General features: G+C 44.7%; 1 protein-coding gene across 2 annotated transcripts in view; it reads left to right on the forward strand.

Annotated features, from left to right (window-relative positions):
• LOC120514418 (interferon-induced protein 44-like) overlaps positions 1–22,823 on the forward strand; it is a 58,680-nt gene that overhangs the window by 11,262 nt on the left and 24,595 nt on the right. For both annotated transcript variants that reach the window (XM_039734785.1, XM_039734786.1), the window contains exons 3-6: positions 206–289; positions 4,163–4,246; positions 11,342–11,440; positions 15,643–15,741. In XM_039734785.1, the coding sequence (XP_039590719.1) occupies positions 206–289; positions 4,163–4,246; positions 11,342–11,440; positions 15,643–15,741 (366 nt within the window). The remainder of the gene's footprint in view (positions 1–205; positions 290–4,162; positions 4,247–11,341; positions 11,441–15,642; positions 15,742–22,823) is intronic.

Here is a 22,823-nt window from a genome sequence, read left to right on the forward strand (position 1 = left end):
GTTGTCAGTCCTGGGTCAGTTTTTAGCTACTAAACTGCATGAGTGAAGTAGACATGTTCTTCTTGTATATATCTTATCTACTTTGTATTTCATTACGGTTATGATTCATTTATCCTTTGTGTTGTACTCATTGTTTGTATTATACTTCTGTCCTGAGTCTAGGAAAGACATCACCATATAGGAATTTTCTCTTAATATTTTTCAGCATCTCAAGAAGATGGAGACGATTCTAGCAACACTGTGAAAGTGGCATTTAAACGTCCTTTTAACAGCGTAACTGTATTTACATGTAAGAATTAAATTTTACTATGTACATATGACAACATGATGTTAAACTTCAGACGTATGCAGTATTACACTTAACATTATAAAGATTGTTATCTTTGCAGTTTCTTCTAAGCTTCTTGTCCATCTTATGTATAATGTCAGTATTGTACGATTTACCAGCATTTGGGTCTTTGCTGTCATCATCCCTTATCATTCTCAAGAAAACAAAGAGACTCGAAATGAAATGCTGATGAGGCCCAAATTCCCCCTTCAAACAGAGGTCCACATTCCCCTGGAAGTTCTGTGACACACACAGGCTTTACAGTGTGGGACCAATTTAAGAGTATGTGAGAGGACCTGGATGTGTAGGCTTTATTACTATGTTTGGGAGTGAGTGTTTAGAGTATAGATGGAACTCTGTGAAAATTCTCATATATATATATATATATGTTTATACAGGATATAGATATATATATATATGACTATAGTTACTACTTTAATTTATCATCACTGTTGTAATAAAAACTGGGAGATACTAATGGGCCTCAAGTTATAATGTGTTACTCACGTAATAATGATGCAATAGAAATTAAATAAATACAGTGCATACCTTGATAGATGTGTAAATGACTGAATCACATTCAGTGTTGGAAATGGTCGCTGTCTTCTTCCAAACACAGATCGACACGCTGCTCCATACTAGGAAAACATTGTAGGGGTGATGGCAGCAATTTCCCATTCAGTGTTTCACTGTAATTGTTCCAGTGTACGAGGCATGTTCTTGTACACTTTTACTTTCAGTGTTCCCCATAGGAAGAAATCCAGAGGTGACAGGTCCTGGGAAAGAGGTGGCCATTGTCCCTTTGAAACTGACAGAAAAACAATTCAATTTGTGCCATGCTGCAAGCTGATGTGTGACAGGTTGTCCCATCTTGCTGGAAATAATCTTCACTGATCCATTTATCCAGGAATACTTGGGCGTGTGATGGATGAGAAAGAAGATTTTGGAGTGAGTTGGATGAAGTGATGAGCAGTGTACCCAAGGGACAGAAAGTGGTGATTGTAGTGGATTTCATTGGACATGTTGTTGAAGGGAACAGAGGAGACGAGGAGGTGATGGGTAGGTATGGTGTCAAGGAGAGGAATGATGAAGGTCAGAGGATAGTGGATTTTGCCAAAAGGATAGACATGGCTGTGGTAAATACGTATTTTAAGAAGAGGGAGGAACATAGGGTGACGTACAAGAGTGGAGGAAGATGCACACAGGTAGATGACATCTGATGAAGAAGAGTTGATCTGAAGGAGACTGAAGACTGCAAAGTGGTGGCAGGGGAAAGTGTAGTTAAGCAGCATAGGATGGTGGTCTGTAGGATGATGTTGGGGGTCAAGAAGAGGAAGAGAGTGAGGGCAGAGCCAAGGATCAAATGGTGGAAGTTGAAAAAGGAAGACTGCAAGGTGGAGTTTAGGGAGGAGGAGGTGAGACAGGCACTGGGTGGCAGTGAAGAGTCACCAGACAGCTGGGAAACTACAGCAGATGTAGTAAGGGTGACAGCAAGAAGGGTGCTTAGCGTGACATCTGGACAGATGAAGGAGGAAAAGGAAACCTGGTGGTGGAATGAGGAAATACAGGAGAGTATACAGAGGATGAGGATGGCGAAGAAGAAGTGGGATAGTCAGAGAGATGCAGAAAGTAGACAAGAGTACAAGGAGATAAGGCGCAAGGTGAAGAAAGAGGTGGTAAAGGCTAAAGAAAAGGCGTATGATGAATTGTATGAGAGGTTGGACACTAAGGAGGGAGAAAAGGACTGGTGGGCTACAGAGGGACCGAGCTGGGAAAGATGAGCAGCAGGTTAGGGTGATAAAGGATAAAGATAGAAACGTACTCACAAGTGAGGAGAGTGTGTTGAGAAGATGAAAAGAGTACTTTGAGAGGCTGATGAATGAAGAGAACGAGAGAGTGAAGAGGTTTGATGATGTGGAGATAGTGAATCAGGATGTACAACGGATTAGCAAGGAGGAAGTAAGGACAGCAATGAAGAGGATGAAGAATGGAAAGGCTGTTGGTCCAGATGACATACCTGTGGAAGCATGGAGGTGATTAGGAGAGATAGCAGTGGAGTTTTTAACCAGATTGTTTAGAGGTGGAGGTGGGATTACATCAGGGATGGTGATGGACAGGTTGACAGAAGAGATTAGACGGGAGTCCCCTTGGACTGTGATGTTTGCTGATGACATTGTGATCTGTAGTGATAGTAGATAGCAGGTTGAGGAGACCCTAGAGAGGTGGAGATATGCTCTGGAGAGGAGAGGAATGAAGGTCAGTAGGACCACCAAGACAGAATACATGTGTGTAAAGGAGAGTGAGGTCAGTGGAATGGTGAGGATTCAGGGAGTAGAGTTGGCGAAGGTGGATGAGTTTAAATACTTAGGATCAACAGTACAGAGTAATAAGAATTGTGGAAGAGAAGTGAAGAAGAGAGTGCAGGAAAGGTGGAGTGGGTGGAGAAGAGTGTCAGGAGTGATTTGTGACAGACGGGTATCAGCAAGAGTGAAAGGGAAGGTCTATAGGACAGTAGTGAGACCAGCTATGTTATATGGGTTGGAGACAGTGACAATGACCAGAAAGCAGGAGACAAAGCTGGAGGTGGCAGAGTTAAAGATGCTAAGATTTGCACTGGGTGTGACGAGGATGGACAGGATTAGAAATGAGTACATTAGAGGGAAGAGGAAAAGAGGAAGGCCTAAGAGGAGGTTTATGGATGTGGTGAGAGAGAACATGCAGGTGATGGGTGTTAAAGAACAAGATGCAGAGCACAGAAAGATACAGAAGAGGATAATCTGCTGTGGTAACTACTAACGGGAACAGCCGAAAGAAGAAGAAGACTGTGATTTTAATTTCTTTGGGATTGCTTCATTTTAAAGGCAGTAATACATCATAACTCAGGGCCTGCCAATTAGAATCAACTTGTATTAAATGAACGTAGTCTGCTCATCAGGGCCAAACTGCTTGCCTGAGATTCTAGATGTAGCTGGCACTTCCCTAATATTAATGGAATCTTTTTCTTCTGCTAATGTAAATCCCAAGGTAAACTTAGCTCTGATCACTGTACTTTTCAAGCAGGGCAAGGACTCAAAAGAGTGTCTAATTTTGCTGTATTCTTTGATGAACGACGATGCCAAGTTACTTGCAAAACTCTTGGCAGTCTGAGTTCGCCTGAACATGCCAAGCTGCAGACAAGGCTACGAGACCACCCGCCCAGCACCCACTGGGCATTCTACCTAACATCAATGTTCTCAATCAGTCCTCATGGTTTTCAGGCTTCACGTGAAAGAATTTGATGATGATGGTCATGTGGACATGTGGGGTGCTGCCTCCAATCCACCAATGTAGGGACTCTATGGCGCTCTGATCAGGTGGTGGTGGCACAGATCGCCTCCACAGAAAACCGGAAAAAGAACAGCAGAGAAGAGTAGGGGTTAGTATGGATGACGGAGCCTTAATGAAAATGATAATTCAATGCACATATAGCTTCACAGGGATACACTAAAATGTAGCTATGAGAAAGCCATATTAAAATAATGCTTTTTAAGCAATTTTTAAAGTGCTCCACCATATTAGCCTGGCGGATTTCTTTCAGTAAGCTGTTCCAGATTGTATGTGCATAACAGCAGAAGGCTGCCTCACCACTTCTTTTAAGTTTAGCCATTGGAATTATAAGCAGACACTCAGTTGAAGATCTAAGGTTATGATTTAGAGTGTAAGGTTGTTACAAAGGTTATAAAGGTTGTATTCATCCCTTGTGTTGTACTCATTGTCTGTTGTTTGTATTGTACTTCTGTCATGAGTCTAGAAAAAGAAATAACCATAACGGAATTTTCTCTACATTTATTTCAGCATCTCAAGAAGCAGGAGAAAATTGTAGCAAATTTGTGCCCATGCCATCTAAATGTCCTTGTCATGGCTTAACTCTATTTGCAAGTAAGAATTTAATTCTACTATGTACAGTAAATATGACAACCTTATCTTACACTTCAGAATTATGCAATATTACACTTAACATCATTAGGATTGTTAACCTTGCAGTTTCTTCTAAGCTTTCTTGTTAATCTTATGTATTGTAAGTTTTAATAGCATTTGTGTCTTTGCTGTCATCATCTCCATTATTCTCATGAAAATTAGCAGACTCCGAACAAACTGCTGGCGCAGCCCAATTTCCACCTGCATTCCCATGGAAATTCTGCGTTACACAGATGCTTACAGTGTGGGGCTAAATTTAAGAGTATGTGAGAGAACTTGGATGTTTAGACTTTCTCAGTATATTTGGGAGCAATTGCTTAGAGTTTAGATGGAACTCTGTGATAATTCTTACATATATATATATATATATTTACAGAGGATATAGTTATATTTTACTATGGTTAGTACTTTAATGTATCATCATTGTTTTAATAAATATTAAATGAATGTAGGCTGCTCATCAAGGCCAATGGAGCTACATACAAAATGTAATTGACGCATCTGTCAAGGGCTTGTCCGTCGCTGAGACAACCACAGGTTCGTTGCCTCCCCACATAACATGTATGTCATCCAATGGGTGCTGCAGGGAATATTATAACCTGGCCTGGCCCTGTCCCTGCTCATTTGCTGTGTCTGTGTGTAGTGAAGTGGTAGCTGCCATTTGAATAAATACCCTGACTGTTCCTGTCTTGACAGAATAATAAAGTTGGTTGTCTGGAAGCCATCTTCTCTCATGTGTAGGACAGTGATGCATGCACCACATGGTACCAGGAGTGGGGTCCTGCACTGATGGATTATCAGTAGGCGCATGATGCTCCGCTCCCACCAGAGCCAAATGACAAACACCCCTGCCCGGCCTCATTCCAGAGATGTGCTGGTGAAGATGGCTCCCGCCGATGACCCAGAGTGTTTGCTATTCTGTTTTGAACACATGGCAGCACTGATGCGCTGGGACAGGAGATCCTGGGCAGCTATTTTGGCCCCCTATTTAGCCAGGGAGGCCTTTCAGATCATGTGAAACCTTCCTCCTGAAAGGCTTGATGATTATGACTTCCTGACAAAACAGATCCTCCTCCATACAGCTATGAGCCCTTTGGCCAAGGGACATCAGTTTGGACTGTGGCAGATTAAACTAGATCGGCCCATCCGGAGACAGCTCAAGGACTTATTGGATCTGATCCAAAGCTGGTTTCATGGACACTCCTTTGAGCACACTGTGGAAAAGCTCGTTATTGACACAGTTTTGTCAGAGATAAATGAAGACCTTTGTCATGCGATGCTCCGAAACGATGTCCAGTCACTGCTAGACCTGACGCACAGACTGGAGGGTGCCCAAGCCCTCTGGAAACAGAAGAACGATCCTGACTTGGTACCGACTTCGACCCAGCTGTCATGCCTCTGGCCGATGTCCAACCACCGCAGCTATGGGTCACACCCTTTGCCTTCACCTCGTCCTCTCCTTTCCTCAGAGCAACATCTTCTGCCATGCCCTGCATTGATGTCTCCTGCCCAGACCTGGGCTCCTGGAGTCACGGACGCCATTGCTAGGGGCACAGGAACCAACACCACAGACAGAAGGTGCTGTCATTGGAACTCCACTGTTGAGATCGAATGCAGGTGCTTTACTGTGATCAACCAAGGCATTGGACTTGGGAGTGCCACACTCTGCCTGGACAGCCAATGGAGTTCGGTCTCGCCCTGGTATGCGTGTTGCAGGTTCACCTGGGGTGTTGAAGAAAGACAATTTTAAGATCTCTGTTAAGTTGCGAAACCCCTGCCCTGCGAAACCCCTGACTTGCTCCGGCTGACTCCCTACACAAAGACGGTTTGGGTGAACATTCGCTGTGTTCATGGAGACATTGAAGAATATGAGGTTATTTTACTCCCTCTGAAGTTTGAAGAGAGGAACTTTAAAGTTTGGACTGCTGTTTCAGACACGTCACCCTGCCCTCTTTTAATTGGGAAGAGGAATTCCCTCTTCCCATGCATCCTAGCCACCTGCAGAGCAACTCTGTCTATAGTAGACAGAGAGGAGTTCTCCACTGACAAGGTCGGGCAAGCAGCCGGCTTAAAAATTGAACCTGATTTGTCCAGTGAGGTAGGGGGTCAACCACTCCCCTGATTGTCCGGAAACCACTGGAGGACTCACTCCTTCAACCACCAACAAGCCAGCTAACAGCTATGGACTCTGGAAAAACAATGGCTGAAGAAGAGTAGTGTACTGCGTCGGACACTGGGGAGGCATACAGACACTCCGACAAAGTTTACACACCTTCACAGGGCGACAGCAACCTAGACTTTACATTTAAACAAGCACATGTCGCAAACGATGCTTACTATATGGAGCAGGAGGGTCCGAATTTCAAAACACCACACTTTTTGATTAAGGATTTTTTCTCATATTGGGTGATTTCTGATTGCATAAGGGAAGGGCAGATTGAGCAGTTGGTGGTTCTGAGCGGGCAAAAGGAAGACAGTTTTAAAAGTTGTTCACACCCATGTCTTCAGGGACAAGAAGGCCAAGAAGACAAGGGATTGCATTTCAAAACTCTTTTATTAGTTGAATATGGGCTGAGATGTGGAGCAGTGTTGCAGAGCCTGCCCTGACTACCAAGTTGTTTCCGTACATAGAACTGCCAGGGCTCCACTCTCACCAATGCCTTATTTGGATGTCCCCTTTCAGAGGGTTGGATTAGATATTGTGGGCCCACTCCCCAAAAGTAAGAATGGTTATCAGAACATGCCTGTGTTGGTTGATTATGTTACAAGGTACCCCAAGGTGGCCATTCTGCAGAGGGCCAATGCCCAAGCTGTTGCTAAGGTTCTACCAGAAATATTCATGCATACTGGCATTCCTTGTGAGATTTGAAAACCTTGCATGAAACGATTGAGCACTTCTGCTTATCACTCACAGATGAATGGCCTAACTAAAGCGATGAGGAAGGTGATATGTGAGGAACCGAAGCAGATGCTCGCACTGGGTGATATTCATGAAAGTAAAAGTGAAAAAAAAACCCAGCCACAAGGGATGTACAAACCAGTGTGTTTCTTTGTGCCAGTCCCAAGCCCAGATAAATGGAGAGGGTTATGTCAGGAAGGGCATCCGGTGAAAAACTGAGGTTGAGGCCTGGGTTAACAACGGCTGCCGTTACTACAGTTAGCTAACAGGGTGCTGGCGGAAACTGGGCTACTATTGGCTGAAGAAGGAGAAGAAGAGGGGGGAGACGTAACCAGAGGTAGGAGGAGAGGAAGAAGATAAAGAGAGTGGAACTGAGGGAATGTTTGCAGTATGACTGGTACTGCAAAAAGTTAGCCAAAATAATGGAGAGAAGGAAGGTTGATATATTGTGTGTGTAAGAGACTAAATGGAAGGGGAGTAAGGCTGGGTGGATCAGAGGTGGATTCAAATTGTTCTATCATGGTGTGGATGGGAGGAGAAATGGAGTAGGAGTTATTCTGAAGGAACAGCAGGTCAAGAGTGTTTGGAGGTGAAGAGAGTGTCAGGCAGAGTGAGGATTATGAAGCTGGAAATTGGAGGTGTGATGATGAATGTTGTTAGTGCAAATGCACCGCAACGGGCAGTGCTCTCTCAGTGTTTCGATGACGAGGAACATCCCATCACTTTTCTGAATGTGAGATGACTTCCCAGGGAGTGTAATTACTCCACCACTGAGAAAGAATGTTTGGCTATTAAGTGGGTGGTGGAGATCCTTTCTTACTACTTATGGGGTTGACAGTTTACCCTGGTGACTGACCACACTTCACCTATTGGCTCTACAGACAGAAGGATATAAATGCTTGGCTCACTTGGTGGTTTATTAGCTTGCAGCCATTTACTTTTGATGTTCACCACCATTCTGTGGCTGCGCATGTCAACAAAGCTAAGGGAGGGGATGTGAGAATTTTGAGTTCTTTTGAGATCTTCCCCAATGGGGCTACACACCGAAACGCAATTGACGTGTCTGTTGAGGGCTGCTTGTCCGTCGCTGGGGCAACAGCAGGTTCACAGCCTCCCCGCGTAACACATCATGTTGTCCAATGGATGATGCAGGGAACTTTATGACTCAACCACTGGCCTGACCCAAGCCCTGCTCGTTTGCTGTGTCTGTGTGTAGTGAAGTGGTGGCTACCATTTGAATTAATACTCTGATTGTTCCGGATTGGATTGAAAAATAAAGTTGGTTTGCTTGAAGCCTTTGCACTCAGCATCTTCTCTTGGGTGCAGGACAGTGACTCACGTGTCACAATATATATTTACAGAGCATATTGTTATATATTCCTATAGCTTCTATTTTTATTTATCATCACTGTTTTAATAAATTTTGAATGAACTTTGTCTGCTCATCAGGGCCAAACTGCTTCCCTAAATGTCTAGAAGCAGTTGGCACTTCCCTACCAACTAATGTTAATGAGATCTTTTTCTTCCGCTAATGTAAATCCCAAAGTCAACTTAGCTCTGATCACTGTACTTTGCAAGCAGGGCAAGGACTCAAAAGAGTGTCTCATTTTGCTGTATTCTTTGATGAACAACGATGCCAAGTTAGTTTCAAGAATCTTGGCAGGATAACTCCAGCAAGTTTTACCAAACTGTGATCAGTCTGATTTCACCTGGGCATGACAAGCTGACATTTTGTGCATATTGTAGATGCAGCTCCTTTGGCTCCTCTTGTACACAAACATTATCTGACCCATAGAAGATGATTTGCTGTGGGCTGACCTTAGATCTGTTCTGCTCTCTTTGTCCAAAATAGGGATCTAGAAACTGTGGCAGAAAATGTTAACTAAAGAAAAGTCTTGAGCCATCATCCATCCATCCATCCATTATCCAACCCGCTATATCCTAACTACAGGGTCACGGGGGTCTGCTTGAGCCATCATTGTACAGTATGTGAAATTCAAACCTGGCCATCCTTTATTTGCACCTAGCAATGGAGCTACCATGTGCCTTCTTCAAAGCATTATGGCAGCATGGAGAAATCTAGCAGAAAGCTTCATTTTATAATTTAGGTTCATTTACATAACATATATCAATATATTTTACTTTTCACCAATCAGCTTTAGGCAAATGGGATAGTCCAGAGACACACCTCTGAATTAAGTATTTTATAAAGTCCCAAACTATATACTGTAAGAAATAAGACTTCTCATGTGTAAACTGCTTCACAGAGCAAACACAAAGTTAAATGTTATATATGGTCTCATTTTCTAATATAAAGTGTGCTGCTACAAATGAAGTCTGGGTGTCCTCATTTAACAGGCAGGCCGTTTTAAGCCCTTATTTTTTGTTTTGTACAGAATCTTCCTTTATATGTTTTTTAGAAATCCCCCCTTTTACAGGGGAAAACGTCTTAACAAAGGGAGGTGTTGCAGCAGTGTTCAGCTTTGGTAGATCTGCAAGTAAGAATTCAGTGGAAAGTATGCATCATTACAGCTAAATTATAAAGTTTGCTAAGTTTTCAGTTTCTTCTAAGCTTTCTTGTCTAGCTTGTGCGTAATATAAAAATTGTAAGACTTACCAGTGTTTGTGATTGAAACATGCAAGCACTTCCAAAAACATGCAGAGTCATTTAAAATATCACCCAGCGTCAGATTACCTTGATGACACCAAGGAGGGTATGTGTGTGTGTGGTGTTATGGGTCCACAGCTCGCTGAGCAAAGGCCATTTTTTAAATAATCACCGCTCTCGCGGCTTAGTGAGGGGGCGTTGGGCCATAGCAAGCCACGGGGTGATCTGCAGTGAGGGTGTTTCTCACCGAGTGCACAGGTGAGGAACTGTCCACATCCGTGATTGTTCCCATGGCTAATGTGTGCTGCAGCTGCTATGGCCCCTCACTGTAAAAAAGAAGCGCGAGTCGATCAGGGAGGGGAACAAGAAAAAAAAGAACTAAAAAAAACTAAACGAAAAGGACGGAGGTTACAAGGAGCGAGAGAGCGAGAGAGCGAGCAAGTCGGTGCAAGCGAGAGAGAGAGAGATACACGTGGAGCGTGTGGGTGAGCGAACGAGCGCTTGCGGGCAGCTGCGAGGGCCTGGGTGTTAGGCCTACACCCAGGGGTTGGAGTTGATGTTGCTCCCGCTGAGCGACCAGATAGCGGGAGTGACCAAGGGAAGGCGACTGGCCGCAGAAGGCCGGAAAGGCAGCGGGAGTCGGGAGGCTTGGTCGGGGAATGTCCAATGTGAGCGTCCTGGCCATTGGATTGAACCAAGTCTCGAGTGCCAGACCGAAGCCAGGGATCGGGAGGTCTCCAGTCTCGTGTGTGTGAATGGAAAAGGGCAGCTGCAGAGAGAGCGTCTCGCCTGCTGCAAAGCCTAGTCGGGAGAAACAGGTGAGACGCCATCATAGAAGAAGCACCGAGCTTGGCATTGTCGTTTGTTTTAAAAACTGCTTCCTGTTGAACGTTTTAACCTCTGATTTTAAAGGATTGTTTTTTTATTGTATTTTTTAAACCTCCACGTTTTCTTTTATGGATTATTTATTTATAAGACTTTGAAGCACTGCACTTTATTTGGACACTTTGAACATTTTTGTTTTTGTTGATTTGATTTTTAATAAAAGCACTATGCACCTTTTTGAACCATCCCCTTGCTCAAATGTTGTCTCACTGTCTAGCTCATCGGTGACATTACCGACGGTGTTGGGTTCAAGGGCTCCTGAACAGCGAATGGGAGCATGGAGTTGAGCCCGCATCGTCACAGTGTGGTGCACTCCAGTTACAAAAGGACTTTAACAATACTTTAAGTTTAACCGTAGAACGCACCTTTTTACTGTTTTAGTTATCCTACACAGAAAATTTTCAAGCTCTTTCCTTCTGGAAAATAGAACAAGACTCTTAGCACCCAATGAGGGTCCGTATTTATCCCGAGATCATAAAGCTACTTACAGTAACTGTGTGAGCGGACTAGACGTGTACTTCTTGTATATCTCATCTGCTTTGTATTTCATAAAGGTTATATTTATCATTTCTGTTGTACTCATTGTCTGTTGTTTGTATTATACTTTTGTCCTGAGTCTATGAAAAACATGACCATATTGTGATTTTCTCTAAATTTACTTTAGCATCTCAAGAAACTAGAGACAATCCTCGTAACACAGTGAATGTGGCATCAAAGCCTTCTTCATTCACGTCTCCTTGTCACCGCCCATCTGCAAATCCACGTAAGAATTTAATTCTATTATGATCTAAGATCTTAAACTTCAGAAGTATACTAAGACTATAATGTTTAACTTCACATGTATTTAGTATTACACTTAACATTATAAAGATCGTCAACCTTGCAGTTTCTTCTAAGTTTTCTTGTCCATCTTATGCATAATGTCTGTATTGTTAGATTTACCAGAGTTTGGGTCTTTCCTGTCATCATCTCCATCTTTATCATGAAATGAAGAGACTCAGAACAAAATGCTGGTGTAGCCCAACTTCCACCTTCAAACAGAGGTCCGCATTCCCATGGAAGTTCTGTGATACACACAGGCTTTACAGTGTGGGACCAATTTAAGAGAATGTGAGAGGACCTGGACGTGTAGACTTTATTACTATGTTTGGGAGCGAGTGGTTAGAGTATAGAAGGAACTCTGTGATCATTTTATATTTGAATAAATATATATATATACATACGCACAGTATATATATATATATATATATATATATATATTGTGAACGATAGGGGGCGCCCTCGCTCCCTTGAACCCCTGTCCACGACTCCAGACACCAGGTAAAAGTCCTCAAGTTGACTTTATTTTGTCGCCACAGTGCACAAAGCACACTCTCCACCACAATACTCATATAAATCACCATAAATCAATAATACACAATCCTCCAGCTCCCAGACGCGTTGCCACCCTTCCACCCAGCTCAGCTCACCCTCTGGGAGCTCCCACAGTCCTTTTATAATCCCTGACCCGGAAGTGTTCTCAATCCCCAGTCCATGTGATCCTCAATCACTTCTGGGTCAGATAAAAGTTCTTTTCTTCAACCCGGAAGTCCGTCGCTCTTCCTATGACGAACCTCCGGGTCACAGGGCACGAAGAAGCCCTCGGTCCTCCCTGCAGCTCCCTCCTGTGGCCCCCACGGCATCCAGCAGGGCTTTGCATAACAACTCCATTGTCCATGATGCCCTGCTGGTCTTCTGGGGACCTCCATGCTGCAAGGAGGGCTCCACCTGGCGGCTTGGGGGTATTGGCCGGGATAAATGGCCGGCCATCCTTCACAATATATATATATATACAGGGTGACACAGACAAATGGGAACTTTTGAAATGCGTAGTGGCAGCCATGTACAGTTGGCAGCACTGCGGAACAGGGATCTTGAGCTGTAAACAATCTCGCCATTTAGTAATCATGGATCAGTGGAACGGTCAACAGCATGCTTTCGCCATAAAATGTTTTACAAAAACAAAGATAGTTTGGAAGGTGACATTCCCTGGCCCTCAAGATCACCGGATTTGTCCGTTTGTGATTTTTTTCTTGTGGGGCTACCTTAAGAGTTGGGTCTACACGACTCGGCCAAGGACACTGAATAAATTCAAACAAAGAATTGAAGACGAAATTCGTGGTATCCCAGCTGAGATGTTGCAGCGATCAATGGGGAACCTCAACAGCAGATTGGAAGAATGCATACATACAGGAGGACGCCATCTACAGGACGTAATTTTCAGACATTGATAATTTGGATTACTGTCTCTTAAAAGGCAAGTTGTAGTGGTTCAATCGCTGTCAATAAAAGTGTCACCCTGTATATGTGTCACCCTGTATATATATATATATATATATATATATATATATATATATATATATATATATATATATATATATATATATATATATATATATATATACACATATTACTGTAAAAGAAACACAAACAAGCATAAAGGTTTGGGTTTTTTTCGGCCCCGTATACTGTAAGTTCTTTGGTCAGTTTCGCTTCTCATAAGCACAACAACAGACAACAATGAAATGCGTACAGGGACAATTTATGGGGTGGGACTGGAAACTGGCAGATGGAATGCTGGTAAAGAACCGTGGTGATGGATGGGAGTCATGATGTCATCAGAAAGGGGCAAGAGGGAAGGAATGCAGAAGTGGTTGCACGTTGTTAGGGAGTCTGGGTAAATTCAAGGCAGTGGTGCTTCGGTCTTTCTGTGGAAATAAAGAAAGAGAGGTTTGTACCCCGACTTTGTCCCCTGGCACGATATACTACATTGCTCATTGGGTCTTTAAGTGGCTCCCTATGCACGTGTGCGTGACAGTATATACACAGTATATATATTTATACACAATATAGTTACATATTACTATAGTATTACTATAGTTACTATTTTATCATCACTGTTTAAATAAATTTTGAATGAATGTAGTTTGCTCATCAGAGGCAAACTGCTTGCCTAAGTTTCTAGGAGCAGTTGGCACTTCTCTACCAACTAATATTAATGAAATCTCTTTCTTCTGCTAATGTAAATGCCACAGTCAACTTAGCTCTGATCACTGTACGTTTCAAGCAGGGCAAGGACTCAAAAGAGAATCTAATTTTGCTGTATTCTTTAATGAACGACGATGCCAAGTTAATTTCAAGACTCTTGGCAGGATAACTCCAGCAAGTTTTACCAAGCTGTGATCAGTCTGATTTCACCTGGGCATGCTAAGCTGCAGACAGTATTAGACATCTTGTGCATATTGTAGATGCAGCACCTTTGGCTCCTCTTGTACACAGACATTACCTGACCCATAGAAGATGATTTGTTATGGGGTTGACCTTAGATCTGTTCTGCTGTCTTTGTCCAAATAGAGATCTAGAAACTGTGGCAGAAAATGTTAACTAAAGAAGACTCTTGAGCCATCATTGTATGTGAAATTCAAATGTGGCTATCCTTTATTTGTACCTAGCAGTGGAGCCAGCATGTGCCTTCTTCAAAGCATTATGGCAGCATGGAGAAATCTAACAGAAATCCTCCGTTAATCATTTAGGTTCATTTACATAACACATATCAATATATTTTACTTTTCACCAATTCGTCAGTCAGTTAGTTATCCACTTTCTAACCTGCGTTGTCCTGAACAGGGTTCCGGGAGTCTGTTGGAGCCAATGCCATCTAGCACGGGGCACAAGGCAGGAACAAACACTGGACAGGGTGCCAGTCCATCACAAGGTGAACACAAACACATGTCCCAGTCACACACTAGGGCCAATTTAGGAGATCCAGTTCATCTAAAATGAATTTCTTTGGATTGTGGGAGGAAACTGGAGCAGCCTGAGCAAAGCCATGTGGACATGGGGAGAACATGCACACAGGAAGGACTCAGGTCATGAACTCTGGTCTCCTTACTGCAACATCTTAGCATGATCACTGCACCACCATGCTGCCCTTTACACCAATCAGCTTTAGACAAATGGGATAGTCCAGAAACACACCTCTGAACTGAGTATTTTATAAAGTCCCAAACTAGTTAAACATAATAAAAGCCCTATATATAAGAAATAAGACTTCTCATGTGTAAAATGCTTCACAGAGCAAACACAAAGTTAAATGTTATATATGATCTCATTTTCTAATATAAAGTGTGCTGCTACAAATGAAGTCTGGGTGTCCTCATTTAACAGGCAGGCCGTTTTAAGCCCTTATTTTTTGTTGCTTACAGAATCTTCCTTTATATGTTGTTTTAGAAATCCTCCCTTTTACTGAGGGAAACGTCTTAACAACGGGAGGTGGTGCAGCAGTGTTCAGCTTTGGTAGCTCTGCAAGTAAAAATTTAATTCTACTCTGTACATATGACAAGAAACCTAAACTTGAATTTGGAAAGTATGCATCATGACACCTCAATTATAAAGTTTGCTAGGTTTGCACTTTCTTCTAAGCGTTTTTGTCCAACTTGTGCGTAATGTAAATATTGTAAGACTTACCAGAGTTTGGGACTGAAACATGAAAGCACTTCCAGCAACATGCAGAGTCCCGAGTGATTTAAAATATCACCCAACGTCAGATTACCTTGAAGACACCAAGGTTGGTATGTGTGTGGGTGCCCTACAATTACAAAAGGACTTTAACATTACTTTAAGTTTAACCTTTGAACACACCTTTTAACTGTTTAATTTATCCTGCACAGAAACTTTTCATATTCTTTCCTTCTGGAAAATAGAACAAGACTCTTAGCACCCAATCCAGGGTCCGTATTTATCCCGTGGTCATAAAGCTACTTACAGTAACTGTGTGTACTTCTTGTATATCTCATCTGCTTTGTATTTCGTAAAGGTTATATTTATCATTTCTGTTGTACTCATTGTCTGTTGTTTGTATTATACTTTTGTCCTGAGTCTATGAAAGACATGACCATATTGTGATTTTCTCTAAATTTACTTTAGCATCTCAAGAAACTAGAGACAATCCTCGTAACACAGTGAATGTGGCATCTAAGCCTTCTTCATTCACGTCTCCTTGTCACCGCCCATCTGCAATTCCACGTAAGAATTTAATTCTATTATGATCTAAGATCTTAAACTTCAGAAGTATACTAAGACTATAATGTTTAACTTCACAAGTATTTAGTATTACACTTAACATTATAAAGATCGTCAACCTTGCAGTTTCTAAGTTTTCTCGTCCATATTATGCATAATATCTGTATTGTTAGATTTACCAGAGTTTGGGTCTCTCCTGTCATCATCTCCATCTTTATCATGAAAATGAAGAGACTCAGAACAAAATGCTGGTGTAGCCCAACTTCCACCTTCAAACAGAGGTCCGCATTCCCATGGAAGTTCTGTGATACACACAGGCTTTACAGTGTGGGACCAATTTAAGAGTATGTGAGAGGACCTGGACGTTGAGACTTTATTACTATGTTTGGGAGCGAGTGGTTAGAGTATAAAAGGAACTCTGTGATCATTTTATATATAAATATATATATATACACTTATATACAGGGTGCAGCAAAAATAACTCGAAAAATCACTGTGGGGTCCCCAAAGCAGGCAGAGGGGTGCGGTCTGTTCCGTTAGGTACGGTACATAATAAAGTTTTCAGTCGTCACCATGCCGTGGTCGGGTGAGCATCGAGGCTTTGTAGTGGAGGGTTATTTCAAAAATGGCAAATCTGTAGCTGCGACGCAAAAGGTTTTTCACACGTGGTTCGGTTTACGTGCTAATGAAAGTGTTCCAGACCAGAAAAAGATTTTGCTGTCGGCTCAAAGAGTAAGGGCAACAGGATCTGCACTGAAGAGAAAACCACCCGGACGTCCCAACTAAAGGAGGCTATTCAAGAAGAAATCGAAGGAATTTTGCCCGACTTGTTAGTAAGAGTGATGGAAAACTTCCAAGAATGGCTCCAAATGTGTATCAGCCGTCAAGGCCACCATTTGGACGATATAATTTTTAAAGCTTAAAGTAAAAAAAAAAATTTTTATATCTGCATTTGGGAAATAAAAAGTTTTTGGTGATACCTTGTAGCATTTTTTTTCAATCCCCCTTTGAAATGTGGGAGTTATTTCTGCCGTACCCTGTATATATGCACTGTGACAGATAGGGAGCGCTGTCGTCCCCTTGAACCCTCAGACTAGACGCCAGACACCAGATTAAAGTCCAAAAATTGACTTTATTAAAGCAAATAAGTGCACAAAGCACCATCCTCTCCACAATACTCATTCAATACAATCAATAATCACAATAACAATAATCCTCCACTCCCAGACGTGTTGCCACCCTGCCACCCAGCTTAGCTCCACGACTGGGATCTCCCTCAGTCCTTTTATATTCCCTAACCCAGAAGTGTTTCCGTACGCTCAGTCCATGTGACCTCCTATCATTTCCGGGTCAGATCCAATGTCTTCTTTTCATCCTGGAAGTACATCATGCCTCCTGTCACCGTGACTAAGATGTATTTCCGGGTTATAGGGCACGTAAGAGTGTCTGGGCCTCCCTGCAACATCCTCTGTTGGCCCCCATGGTATCCAGCAGGGCTGTAAAGGAAAACTCCACTGTTCATGAATCCCTGCTGACATTCAGGGAACCTCCATGCTGCAGGGAGGGCTCCACCTGGCAGCCTGGGGGTATTGACCAGGATGACTGGCCGGCCATAGTCCACAACACATATATATATATATATATATATATATATATATATATAGTGACAGTGAGGCTCTTGTCCACCTATCCAACCCTCAGGTACGACTCTAGACACTGGATAAAAGTCCAAGACTTCTTTATTTAATGCCAATAACGTGCACAAAGCACCCTCCACACTACTCATACACTCAATAAACACTACAATAATATTCTCTCCTCCTCGCCCAGACACTTCGTCCCTCTACCTCGCAGCTCAGCTCAGTGTCAGGGCTTCCCCACAATCCTTTGTCAAGGATGCCAGGGGAGACGACCCAGCCTTCAGGGACCGGAAGTGGGCGTGCACCCAACTGGGATCACGTGGGGGCCGCCATCCTGGTTGCTTTGGGGGCCACGGGTAGAGGGCTTGGAAGCCCAACCCTGTAGGGACCCGTGGTCACCGCCAGGGGGGCGCCCCAATGCCTTGGGGACCCTGGACCTCAGCACTTCCGCCACACCAGGAAGTGCTGGGGAAGAAGAAGAGGGACACCCGGAGAGCTTCCGTGAGAAAGTTCCCCAGTGTGGTGGAAATGCCGGGAAACACCTGGAGCTCATCCGGGATCATATAAAAGGGGCCGTCTCGTTTCATTCGACACTGGAGTCGGGTGGAAGCAGGACAATGCAAGAGCAGAGAGTGTGGAGGCGGCCTGAAGAGAAGGCATTGTGTGGCCAGGACTGTATTGGGGTTTGTGTGGCACTTAAAACATTGTAAATATTGTATATAATAAACGTGTGGTGGTGCATATCAACATGTCTGCCTGTCTGTGTCCGGGCCGAGTCCACACCTTTTATACACCCTGACCCGGGTCAGGGTAAACAGTCCTTTTCTTTAACCCGAGAGCACGTCGTTCCTTCCTGTCATGTGACCGTGACGTATTCCCGGGTTATAGGGCACATAAGAGCCCACGAGCCCCCCTACAGCGACTCCCGGTGCCCCCCAAGGTATCCAGCAGGGCTGTGTATAAACACCACATAGTCCATGAGGCCCTGCTGGAATTCGGGGCATGATCCTGCTGTCGGGAGAGCTCCTCCTGGCGGCCTGGGGGAGAGGGCTGGAGCACGAAGCCGGCAGTCCTCCACAATCCCCCCTTAGCGACGACAACTGGACCAGAGCGTCCAGCCCCCCGAGGGACGTCCTCCTCCAGGAGGACACATTAGCCGGGCCTTGGCTGCGTTGTCCATGCCCCCCAGTGAACCTTGGGGTAACGGTGTATCTTCTGTTCCCCCGCTCCCCTGTCCTCCGGGAACAATCTCGCCACTCGTGGCCCGGCTGACGGCAGTTGTAACACCGACGATGTCCTCCTAGTTGTCTCCCTCTGCGAGACCAGAAACATCTTAGAAATTCCGTTAGCGTCATCTCTGCCCCTTTCTCTGCCAAGGAGGGTTTTACAGCCACTTTGCTGCTCTCAGCCCTTTTTTCTGTTATGTCAGAAGACCCATGTTTTATTTTAGGGATCTCCTGCTTAATCTGGGGCTTGTGCTCAGCTTGAGGTTCTCTATTGAAAAGAGAGAGCCTCTTTGCTGTCTGCACACCCGTTGTCCTACGTTTACTAGGAGGTGGCGTCATTAGCACCGCATCGCTCCGATGAACAATACTGATCAGCTGCACCGGTACAATAGGCGCTTTCCTCGGCCCTCCTGTCACCAAAGATAATCTGCACCTAAGATCGGTCAGGGTCTTGAGGTCTGCACCGCTCCGGAAAGCCACGTCACACGCATGCCCTGGTTCGCACTGTGTCCCTTTATGCTCTACGATACGGGCCAGACTCACCTGTAGTCCCGCATTGATCACCCCTGGAGCTTCACAGCCCTGTCGCCGCACAAAGTCCCTCAGACCATTCAACGGTGCTTCGGCCGTCGCTCCCAATTCTTCCACACGTTTCTTCAGCTCCTATAACTCCTGTAAGAAACAGTGTAGGGGCACGAGGTATTCCTCGAGTCCCTGCAAATCCACACAGTTAGTTAATACAGATGGTGGTACTTGCGCTTCCGCCTTTCCCTTATCGTCCGGCCGGGAACCAATGAGCACATCCCTCCCTGGCACGTGTTCAGCTGGGGAGCGTAAAGGCTCTTGGGTTCTGTAGTCCTTCGGGGATCGGCTGGCCATTGTCAGCCAACTGCCTTCCTGCCCTCCTACTGCAACAGAGGACCGCTCAGTCCTCTCCCGCTCTTTGTTGGCTGTTAATTTTGTTGGCGCTGCTTTGCTCGCTTTCCCCTCCCCTTCCAGGAGGCTCGGACCAGTCGGGGAACGGACGACCTCACTGGAGGACTCCGAGCGTCCTTCACCTTCCCGGCATCCACCGTGGGTGACCAGGCTGTTGTCCTTGTATGGGGGCGTCGCTAGCCGTCTCGCGTCCTGGCTTGCTTTCCAGGAAACGCAGCCATCTTGCCGGAACATGTGGTAGGCGTCCGATACACCGCTGATTTTCTGGACGCGGGTGTCTGAAAAACAGGACAAAAAACACCCTGAAACGTCGGCCATTTTCCTTGCACCTACCTCCGGACTAGGCGGTGGAATCCCCGGTCCACCTAGGGAGTCCGACGCACTCGATAGCAGTCCGCGTCCCGACTGTTGTGCCATTCAGGCTCGCTCGGCCCGAATTAGCGCCCGGTCTTCCTCGCTCCCATTCAGGTATGTCCAAGCCCTCTCGGCATCCGTCAGGTGTTGTACCCAGCTGGAACTGACCTTTTTCTTCCCGGACATCTTCCTCATCATTCTCCAAGGTAGAATGCAGCTTGTAGACACAGCACTCTTCGTAGAGATGTTATTGCAGGTCCGTGTAACGAGGCGTGACCCTCCTGGGTTGTCTGCCACACAATATTTAATTTTAATGTGGGTTCCGACCCAAATAGACGGACCGGAATCCTGCCGACTACGCCAGATGTGACAGTGAGGCTCTTGTCCACCTCTCCAACCCTCAGGTATGACTCCATGACACTGGATAAAAGTCCAAGATTTCTTTATTTAATGCCAATAGCGTGCACAAAGCACCCTCCACACTGCTCATACGCTCAATAAACACTACAATAATATTCTCTCCTCCTCACCCAGACACTTCGCCCCTCTACCTCCCAGCTCAGCTCAGTGTCAGGGCTTCCCCACAATCCTTTTATACACCTTGACCCGGAGGTGTTCCTGCCCAATCAGTCCACAGTTCCTTATTCCTTCCAGGTCAGGGTAAACAGTCCTTTTCTTCAACCCGGTAGCACGTCGTTCCTTCCTGTCACGTGACCGTGACGTACTCCCGGGTTATAGGGCACATAAGAGCCCACGAGCTCCCCTACAGCGACTCCCGGTGGCCCCTGTAACAGATGGATCGCCCTATGTTGGGTGCCATTGTGGAAGCTGGCCCGGACACAGACAGGTGGACACGTTCATTTCACCCACAAACATGTTTATTTACAATAGTATCAGTCACAAGTGCACCACAAAACTCCCAAAGTCCCCAAAGTCCTGGCCACACAATGCCTTACTTTCTCTTCTTCAGGCCGCCTCCTTGCCTCCTCCAGCAAGCTCAGTCCACTCCACTCCCGACTCTCGCCTCAAATGAAGGGAGGCGGCCCCTTTAATTATCACCCAGATGTTCCGGCAATCACCTGCCGACACGCCCCTGTGTGGCGGAAGTGCCGGCTGCATCTCCTGAAGCACTCTGGGTGTCCCTGCTCTTCTTCCCCCAGCACTTCCTGGTGTGGCGGAAGTGCTGAGGTCCAGGGCTCCAAAGGCATGGGGGCACCCTCTGGCGGTGACCACGGGCCCCTACAGGGTGGAACTTCAAAGCTCTGTACCGGTGGCCCCCAAAGGAACCAGGGTGGTCGCCCCCAGATGGTCTGGGGAAGGCGCAAGCCCTCCTCCGGTCCTCCTCCACAATATATAAATATATATATATTGTAAAAGAAACACAAAGAAGCATAAAGGTTTGGGTTTTTTCCGGCCCCGTGTACTGTAAGTTCTTTGGTCAGTTTCACTTCCCATAAGCACAACAACAGACAACAATGAAATGCGTACAGGGACAATTAATGGGGTGGGACCAGAAACAGGCAGATGGAATGCTGGGAAGGAACCGTGGTGATGGATTGGAGTCATGATGACATTAGAAGGGGAACAGAGGAAAGGAAGGAATGTGGAAGTGGTTGCACGTTATTAGGGAGTCCGGGTAAATTCAAGGCGGTGGTATTTCTGTGGAAATAAAGAAAAATTTTTACTTCTGTGAAAATTCAGTCTGAAAAGGAGAAAAGATTCATTGTGGCGCATATGCATAACAGTCTATAAAATGCAAGAGAAATCTTCATTCAATACTGCTCACATTTATAAAGGTTCTTCTGACTCCAGCAATATTTATATAAATTATTTTATTTATCTAATGTATGTAAGATTTATAACCGAAGACTGAAGTATTTTCTGTTATTTACACAGAGGCTGCATTAGCATACTGTATAACTGATAAAATTCAAATCTGCGGTAAGTTCACACCATAAAGAGAGAACTAGGAGGATCTAAAGCTTTATTTATCTGAGAAATTCTTGATGCTGAACCAACGTTAGAGGCTGCAGGTTTGGGGGGGGGACACTCCAAAATAGAAAAAGCTTACTTTGAGGAATACAGGCCCAAGTCAGTCTAAAGCTTGTGTGTTTGTCACTCTTCTAAGGACTAGGACAGCACCACCGCACCCAGAGAACCACAATAGCTTATTTAAGGCAGATAAAAGAGTCCACAATGCAAAAGTGCTACAAAAAAGATGTGATGCTCTGCGCAGTGGCACCTTTGCACTGATTGAGACTCTGGGTATCTGGAATCACAACCGAACAACCAGTTTGTGAGACACTGAGACAGAAATAGAATTGATGCTGTAAAACAGAGATTCTGGTTTAATTCCAGATTTGCCAAATATATTTAAAAAATGATGCCTTGTAATTATTATACACAGCTCACTTCAAGAACACAAGAAAATACATAGAAAAAAGTAAAAAATAAGTCCATCCATCTATTATCCAACCCACTATATGCTAACTGCGGGGGTCTGCTGGAGTCAATCCCAGCCAACACAGGGCGCAAGGCAGGAAACAAACCCCGGGCAGGGCACACACACACCAAGCACACACAAACACACACCAGGGAAACTTTAGAATCACCAATACACCTAACCTGAATGTCTTTGGACCGTGGGAGCTCCTGGAGGAAACCCACGCAGACACGGGGAGAACATGCAAACTCCATGCATGGAGGACTCGGGAAGCAAACCCAGTTCTCCTGCGAGGCAGCAGCACTACCACTGCGCCACCGTGCCTCCTGTAAAAAATAAGTGCATGTGCTATATACAATAATTAAAGGGTGAAACAAGAAAATGAGACAAACAAAAAAGTTTACATCCTTCTTCCACTAACACAGTTCATGAAAGACGGACAGAAACCTAGTCAAAAATGAAAAACTGAAAAATACAGCCACCTCA

This window comes from Polypterus senegalus, chromosome 14 (assembly GCF_016835505.1).
Source record: "Polypterus senegalus isolate Bchr_013 chromosome 14, ASM1683550v1, whole genome shotgun sequence".
Lineage (NCBI taxonomy): Eukaryota > Metazoa > Chordata > Cladistia > Polypteriformes > Polypteridae > Polypterus > Polypterus senegalus.